At 45.7% G+C, this 9,039-nt stretch overlaps 1 protein-coding gene across 1 annotated transcript; it reads right to left on the reverse strand.

Annotated features, from left to right (window-relative positions):
• Window positions 1-232: 232 nt before the first annotated feature.
• On the reverse strand, window positions 233-8,731 carry LOC127292354 (protein argonaute MEL1). The gene is made up of 22 exons (XM_051321733.2): window positions 8,040-8,731; window positions 5,645-5,850; window positions 5,409-5,558; window positions 5,178-5,311; window positions 4,987-5,096; window positions 4,774-4,880; window positions 4,267-4,405; window positions 4,077-4,193; window positions 3,779-3,886; window positions 3,625-3,696; window positions 3,263-3,382; window positions 3,011-3,179; window positions 2,806-2,927; window positions 2,588-2,728; window positions 2,281-2,423; window positions 2,136-2,198; window positions 1,986-2,049; window positions 1,756-1,891; window positions 1,580-1,653; window positions 1,400-1,494; window positions 1,259-1,290; window positions 233-657 (listed from the first exon to the last, which is right to left on the reverse strand). Exons 1-22 carry the CDS (start codon window positions 8,685-8,687, stop codon window positions 482-484), a joined length of 3,126 nt encoding a protein of 1,041 aa, XP_051177693.1. The 5' UTR covers window positions 8,688-8,731; the 3' UTR covers window positions 233-481.
• Between the last annotated feature and the right edge of the window lie 308 nt (window positions 8,732-9,039).

A 9,039-nucleotide genomic window follows, 5' to 3' on the forward strand; every position in this document is an offset into this window, starting at 1 on the left:
AGATACATTGTGCAAAGGCCAATTTGGCCTGGGTTATCTAGAACTGGATGACCAGCTTGGGTCTGAACAAGGCTAAGTTCAAGCAAAGAGCAACTCAGTTTAGTTGCTTCTGTGACTTGGACCTGCTTCCCACTATCCAGAACCAAAACAGGTCTGAGCTGATCCAGACGAAGCCAAAAATGGAAGCAAGTAATGATATCATTCTCAGGAAGCGAAAGACAAAAGATGAGAATAGCAAGGCAACTAGGCAATAGACTTGTCATAACTTAAAACTCTTGCATAGGTTCCAAAGAGTTGATTAAAGGCCTTCAAGGCCACCAAAAAAAGCTCAGTCATATCCTGGCTACTTCGAATAGCAGAAAGAAAGGCTCAAGGCCACAAGTCTTGAAATAAGATAACTCAGAACCCCAACTCAGGCTCTCACACACATCTCATCATCCAGCAAAGGAAGTGGTCGAAGAATGAACAACTCCAGGGGAGCTCAGCAGTAGAACATGACGTCCTTGACGTTCTCCTTGATCAGCGGGAGTTGGCGCACCTCCGCAGGTCCCTCTCGGGCAACACCTCCGCCAGGGGTTGAGCCACCATCTGAACTGTCTCCTTCCACGTAGTAGCGAGCACGGAATGCGGCAAGATGGGCATAGTACGCTGGTGGGACTGCAGAGAAAGGATAAACCAGTTAAACAAAATGGCTCATGAAGGTAAAATGCCACATAATGTAAAGAAAACGGCTCAGTTATTCAAGCACCAAGTCTGAAAACGACAAGGGAAAAAAAGGGCAAAAGATGTTTTGAGTTCAATTCACTGCAAAGGTAGGTTGCATAAGTTAAGGTGTATGTCAGGAAATACATGCTAATTTAGAGTTTTATACCAAAAGTCCTCATAGAGCAGCTTCATTAAGCAAATCTAGGACACCAGTGCAATTACGACCTTACATCACTGTGGTTCAAGAACTAATCTATAGCAGGATGCATAAACTACATGCTAGCAAGATAATCTTGTATACTTCATAGTCAAATAATACAAGTCCAGGACACCAGTGTGATTACTACCTTACATCACTGTGGTTCAAGAACTAATCCATAGCAGGAGGCATAAACTACATGCTAGCAAGAATATCTTGTATACTTCATGGTCAAATCATAACAAACTAGCTACTAGAGTATATTGTAAATGCCCATAGAAGAAAAGCACACAAAGAACAGACAAAACTTCATGCAAGTAAATTAAATGCATGAAACTGAAGGAGGAAACTCACCAACAGAGACTGCGCGAGTGCAACGAGCATATCTGCATCAGAGATGTACCAGCGTTAAACCATCATCAGTGTCAAGAGAGATCAATAGATCAAGAGAGAGAGAGAGAGAGAGTGAGAGAGAGAGAGAGAGAGAGAGATTACGTGTAGCAAAGATTGTTGGTCAGTGACTGAAGAGCATCAGCTGTGAAGTGATTCTCATCATAAAGAACATGGTAATGTGTTGGCCTACTAGTTCCCTGAGAAGAATTTACCAGCACTCAGTATCTGAACATTGAACAAGAATGTGCATTCAGAAAAAGGACATGTGGACCAAGTGGCTACCTGAATGCCAGCATGGCTACACAAGTAGAAATCAAACTCAGTAGGGTGGCAAATCATGAGGTCAACCACAGTTCCTGAAGCACAGTAGAGAGAAATTAAACTCAGTAGGGAGAAATTAAATCAGTAGGGTACCCAACACTTGTTACCAATGATATACAAATACCAAATATACTAACCAGGAAGAATGTTCCCACTCTTATCAGCCGTCTCACGTTTCCCATGAACCTCAGGGAATAGCCTGGTATGATGCCTTTTCTGGACAACCACAAAAGTGACTGGGGGTAGATAACCCTCCTCCAAAGAGGCACAGGCCTTGCAACAGATCAAGTAAAAAACATCAAGATAAAAATGGCCAAGGTCAAAGAAGATAAGATCAAAACGACAGGTGATCATGATGCTGGCTTACCTTCCGGAGTGCATCCATTTCATGAAGCAGAACATGACTGAATTGACCTTCACTTACGCCATCTCTACATACGAGAATACGAGAAAGATCAGTAAGCCAGTTTCATTGATTAGGCAAGATGAAAAGAGTATCAGAATTTTGTGCACATACCTGTAGAAGATTATCCTCTCAGGCCTCCGACCTGTCTTCCTGCGGAAGGCAATCAATAGCTCCCTGTAGAGAAAATTAGGTCAGGTTCCAAGCTGGTCCATATGGCATTTGACAATAATCATTTCTGACTAATCACAAAACTTACCTGATCATGCCACCATTGACAGTGCCCTTCTTTGGATCTTTGGTGACACTGAAGAGATCTTCTATTATCTCCTGCCTGTGTGGTTGAGCAGAGACAAGTCCTCTGTACTTGGTGATTTCTGGCCAATCCATCGATGCCACCACCTACATCAAATAAACAAAATAACACAAACTGAATATACTTGTGTTCCAGCCAAGATTATACCCTAATTGCAATGTACACAACAGAGATGTCTGATGATTCTATTTCAAAATAAGTCACACAGACCAAATAAGGAATTGAGAAATTGAGAGGTATGGGAACTAACTGCAGCAATAGATGATGCAGAGTCCTCGCCAGGTGGGGGGTGTGTAACATCAGCACCAAAGATGATTGTTGGGATTTCAGACACATAAGGTATACCATTTCGCACAAACGCTCTCTCAAGAACTGTGTTACGCCCTCCGGCCTAGTTAAGAACAAGAATCATCTCACTGATGTAAAAATATTTGAAGTTAATAAGCATTAGAGGGGAAATATAGGTACCTTCACGTTGATTTTGAGTGCAACATTTTCCAGATATTGCTTGTTTGGTCTGGAAGCATGCCTTGGCAGGCAACACTGAGACACAATCCCAAGGTCAGTCTCGCAAACCCTTTTAATTTTTCCTGAAAAATTAAATATGTTACATACATATAAAAGAAGCCAATAAATGGAGAAGCGTATTTGACCAAACCAGCAATATGCATACCGTAAGAACCAGTGACTTCAGGTAGGATTACTAGTAACAGTTGGAGCTGGCCTCCCTTTCCCTGTTGAGCTATTAATTCCAAGGTCCTCCTGTGTACATCCCTCAATGCGTGCTCAATGTTGTTGGGAGTAGCTGTCCGGATGTCGACAACTGGCCTTGGGCAGACAGACTACAGGGTTGGAAACAAAAGTCAGACATATCTTGAATTGAATAGATAGTGCCTAAGGAACATGAAAGCAATTCAGATTTTACCATTCCAGTGGCATTGCACATCTGAATCAGATCAACACAGAACCTGTATACCTCCTCAGGACGCATGCGTGAAAAACTTAAACATGCCCAGTGGTCTATTGTTCCTCCATTAATCATTTTCTGTGGGGAAAAGACACAAATGAGACTACCACCATCAAACATCACATAGACTACAGACAGAATAAAGAGAGAATTGCAAAGATTCAAATGAGAGTTCATTACAAGTCAACAGTATCAACTATATAAGATAATCAGAACAAACATAAACTCAAAATGTTTGCCATAATTTCAGTACCAGCAAAAGTAATCCTTAGTAGAAGTTAATAGATAAACTGTGTGAAAATAAAGTAACAAGGCAATACCTTGTTAATCATGTTCCACTGTCCAACACTTGGTGCACAAGTTTTCTCCCTTCCAGAATCATGATACCTCAACTGAAACAATAAAAGGATGTGATTACTACAAATCCTCACTTTTTAGCACCTCAAACAGAAGATAAAGATGCAGTGAATTTACCATGGGAGGAGGCAGCACACGGGCTGGAACTAAGGCCAGGTCACTGGACACCTTGATTCCAAACTCTTGAGCGAACTTATCCTCTGCGTACTTGTTGTGTAGAACCATCTACAGTGTACACAAAAAAACGTATGAGAAAAAACATAGAGATATGGCTTATATATCAAAGAACCATTTCTTAGCTACATGAAGAATGGAAGCGACTACCAAATTCATCATCACAGCAAATGATGTTAAACATATAGGGGAAAAGCATATATTTATAAGTAGTCCAGAGCATCAGAATGGTGAAAGGTACCTCACGAATGCTTTGCTCCCTCTGCTGGGGACGTTGACAGGTTGCTCTAAGTATGTTTGTCACTTGTTTGTCATTAAGCTTCTTAGAGTACCTTTGCCCTTCTACAATCTTGCATGCCTGCAAGCAATTTATGAAGCACTGAACAAAAGAGATCTAATTTAAATATGAGGAAGAGTCATGGATAATGTACCTCCATAGGCAAATATACAGGCCGAGAATCACTTCCAGACTGCAGACAGGGCCAATTAGTATGCTGAAGTTTGTAGTTATATCTATCGAAGAAGTACTGAACAACCGACATTCTCGTTCCTCTCTCATCAACAGGAAATCTAACAAAAACAGAAGAAACAGGAGTGTTAAGAAAATGAAAGAAGAACAGTAACGGTAAGGAAAGAACACTAACAAGACAATTAGTTGTGAACCATGGTGTAAGTATTCATGTAAGGGCAACTTGTGTAGACAGCTGATCTTATAAACTAAAGAGTTGTAAGATATACTGTTGTAAAAAAACATTTTGTCATCTCCTAGTCAGGTTCCCACACACCACATCAACAAGAAAACCACAAGCACAAAATCAACGAGCCACAACTTTCTAAAACAATATATCGAAGCAGGACAATTTGTTGATAGTTATCCCAGAACATAGACACTACAAAAAAAAAGGAAAATATAACAGCATGTGAGGAAAGATTAGTACATCAGCTGGCTCATGGGGACACTAGTGAGCCCTGTTATCTTGTATCTTCTGATTTGGTCTGTCTGGTGGTTTGTTTCAACGCGGACTCCTCGCAGTGCTTTCTTTATCTGCACAAATTGTTACAAAAGAGATTAGTCAACCATTTGCAACCTATACCTGTTACATGATGCAGTTCTGCATAACAAGTACTTTGATCACTGAGTAGAACAATACCTTCACACGGTCCCTGTCATTCAGAGGCCGGGAGACGTCACGTAGATTGAGGAACTCTTGAACAAATTGGATCACTGTCACAGGCTTGAAGAAGGATGTTGCTGATATATCTGGATAAAAAATGTAACAGATCAGATAAACAAGGCAAGAACAGACTGCAATTTGATGACAACAACATGATAGAGAAGTACCTATATTGAGCGAAAGCCCCATCTGTGTTGGACGCAGACTCTGGTAGTAACCTCTCCAGCACTCCAATCCTTCACCAATGTCTCCTCTGTGACCGAAAGTGGTAGAGAAAAAGGATCTGGACACTGTGACATAGCTGCAAAAAGTTATTGCGAAAATGTAGTTAGGGCTTTAGAACACAAGTATTATCAAGAAAAATCATATAGTAAGAAATTCGAAAGTAGGTGTTATACTTCCAAGATGGTGACTCCCTGAGGACAACATCAAGTACTTGGATGGTTTCTTGAGGCATATCCCTCTGTCTTCCACATAGGAACTGCTGAAGGTGGTACAGGTCAGTTCTCCCAGCAATTCGAATGGTGATCTTGTACTCCCTTTCAGCCCTGCAAATCCAGAGGGATTAAGCTATCACTGATAAACAAGTTACTCAAACTGAGAGAAACGACCAAGACTAAGGATCGAAGCTGACCTTTCTTTATCTTTCTTTTCAGGATCAACCAGTGTAACAGTGAATTCCTCTGATTCAAAAGGAAGTGAGCCTGCAGTGTAAAGGCTCTTCCTTCCATCATAGGCAGGCAATTTGCCGCCAAGAGATGTCTTCCCGTGTATCTTGATAAGCTCACTGAGTACCTCTCTGTTTGTCTGTCTTGATTTTGACTCTGGGTTGATGGAAACCTACAGGAAAGATACAACACAAGGGGATATCAGAAATCAAGCAAACCATAACTGCACGTTGGAATATAATTATGTCTGCAAACAAATGATCCATTATTCAAGATACAGTCCAAGAAAGGGCTAATTAGCTTGCACACAGTACAATCCATTCATTACAGATAAGTAAACCTACTCAGGTCATTCAGACATTTATGCTATATAATCCATTCGAGAGAGTATGCAATTGCGAATTAAGTGATATTATATAGCATCCAGTCAAAATATAAGAAAAAGCTATCAGACCATAGCAACTACTAAGCAAATGCACAATAATAATCGAAGCAAAGCTACCGGCAATACAGGCACAGAAATCTAGTAAAATTAGCAACGCATACCGTCTAGTGACCTCCATTTCGACCTAGATTCAGGAAAATATCAACTGGAAACGGGATATTCGATCAAAACTGAAATCTAGTGGCGGAAATAAATAACTCAATCAGATGAGGAACATCGAAAACTCAAGGATGATACAGAAAAATATGTTTGATAGATACATAGTGGGGTTCCACGAGAGCGGAACTATGGGCCGCGCTTGAGCAGGTCGGCGGGTAACGACGGAGCCGGAGAAGGAGTGGCGGCGGAGGGGTTCGGTAGGGTGCTGTGCCCGGAACGAGGTGGGCTGGGTGAGTAGCGCACGAATCTCTTCGCAATCATGCGGTCCAGAAACACGTGAGCGGAAATATGTACCAAATAAATTTCTAAAATAACAGTTCGCCACCAATTCACACCAGGTACACTTGCAGTATAATCCTAAGAAAGGCTATATACGGAAACACACTGAAATGTACAAATCGAGAACAGATCGATGTACGCAAAACATAACATAAGAGGTGAATTACAGCTTACTGTGAGATCATTTCTCCGATGTATGGGAACGGTGAAGCAGTTGTAGTCATAATGCTTCATCAAAATCCCATGCATCATATTGAAAAAAGAACAGATCTACCACGATCGCTCTGTTTCACAAAAACGTCCACACACCGACCGCCAAGAAAAAAAGTCGCGAGAAAGTTTACCAAAAACGTGCCAGCACTTAGTACCAGAAGCCAAGATGCTGCCAAGCATCAACATGGTGAGTTGGACTTGGACAGTACACGGCCTGTGCACAAGTGCACCTCCGCCTGCTAACACAACAGTACTGATCTGAAAAAGGCAAGCAAAAAAGCTCAAAAGGAGCGAGTCGTCTGTAGTCTGAGCACAAGGCGACAGAGGGCCACAGAACTGCCAGAACGCAAGGACATAGGTAAAGAGCAGCAGACAGAAAACGCACAACAAAAGCGGCAATCTCGCCAAGAGACCTTCAGTTTGCTGAAAATGGTAGCCACGAACAATGAACACGGTCATGGACCGGGGACCGGCGGGGGGGAGAGATGGCCGTGGTCGCGCATCTGCCTTCCCACACTGGCTTTATCTGGTGGCTTTGCCATCTTCTCGCAAGAGCAGGGTCGCCAAAAACGAAAACCCCATCAAGAAACGCCAGGAAAGGGGAAGACCCCAAACGGGAAAACCCCATCTCCATGATTAAAATCGTCTAGGGCGGATCGATGGCTTTGCATGGAGAGGGAAAACTCAGACCAGCGCCTACATGGACGCGATCACGAGCACCTAGCCAACACGATCCCCAAATATAGCACAAGATCGTTGCACGAAAACGCACATCGATCGTGCGTACGTCCAACGAGCAGTACGTCCAACGGGCTGTTTCGACTGTATGCCTGGAGAGGAAACTTTTCGTTTCTCTTGAAAACCTCTCATGGTCCAACAGAGACCGAGAGAACTCTCGCAGCGCATGCATGTCAAAAACCCCAAATGGCAAAATCGACAAAAAGCCACACTGTTCGTCACAGATCGTCTGAGAACCCGTACGTGTAAGCGGGGGCGCTCGACCAAACATCCACGATCGAGGATGAGATCTGAGACGCCCATCGCTAGAGAACCACCAAAAAATGGAGTGAAAAACCCCACACAGAACGCTCATCGGCACAGATCAGCAAGCGCAAAACACGAAAAAAATAGTCGGAGGCAAGCAGATCTGACAAGAACGCAAGCAGAACGCACATGCAAGGCAAGCAGATGACACATGCATGCAGGGGAAGGAACCAGCTAGAGAGTACGTAGCACAGGGGTTTAGCGGGGGTAGTGTTCCTTACGTCGTAGTGGAAGAGGTTGTTGTCGGCGACGTTGACGAGGAAGTGGTTGGCTCGGATCATGACCTTCTTCCCGGCGGTCCCGGCGCCGGGGCGCGCAGGGTGGGCGAGCCCCTTCTTGGAGACGGGGGCGAGGTCGACCTCGGGCGCCTTCTCGGCCGCGGGCTGGCCCGGCTGCGACGCGGCGACCGCCGCCGCGGCCGCCGCAGCCGGCGGGGCCAGCGCGGTCTCGGTGACGAAGAGCTTCTGCTCGAGCTCCTTGGCGACGGTCGCGGTAGACGGCGTCGGTGATGGCGGCGGCGCCGAGACGCGGGCCGGGGTCGGGGAAGGCGCGCGGATGGTGACGGCGGCAGGCGAAGGCGCGGGCGTGCGGTAGATGACGCCGTGCTGGTAGGTGCCCACGTGCGGCGTGGTCGCGGCCGGGTTGTGGTAGACGGCCGTCGCGGGCTGGTACGGCGACGACGAGGAAGGGCGCGGGGTCGACGTGCCGGCGCCCGGAGGCGGCCAGACGAAGCCGGTGGGGGCGCGCCCGCCTCCGCGCCCTCCCATGGGAGGGCCTCGCCCGCCGTACGCCGGGTGCTGCTCGCCGCCGCCGCGGCCTCCTCCTCCTCCTCGGCCTACGCCTCCGCCTCCGCCGCCGCGGTAGGCCATGGGTGGTGGAGCGGGTGAGAGGCCCGGTGGTGGATGGATAAGAACGAGGGAGGAAGGGAAGGGAAGGGAAGGGAAGGGAATGGCGAGTTGGTGATGAGAGAGAGGAGCGCAGCGGCCGCGCGGCTTTTGTAGGCGGAAGTGAGTAGGTGGCAACGGAACCCTAGCTAGCACGGTGACGGTGAGGGTGAGCGATCCGATTGGTGGCCAGATAACGCCTGCCTGGCCGGCTCTGTCCGTACGAAGGAAGTGGTTAGGGTTTTTCAAATTTCGAATTTCGCACATCCGCATGGACCCGTCTGCAAAGTTGCCCCGCGGAAAATATCTGGTACCGGGGTGAGAATACTACGGGACA

This window comes from Lolium perenne, chromosome 4 (assembly GCF_019359855.2).
Source record: "Lolium perenne isolate Kyuss_39 chromosome 4, Kyuss_2.0, whole genome shotgun sequence".
Taxonomy (NCBI): Eukaryota; Viridiplantae; Streptophyta; class Magnoliopsida; order Poales; family Poaceae; genus Lolium; species Lolium perenne.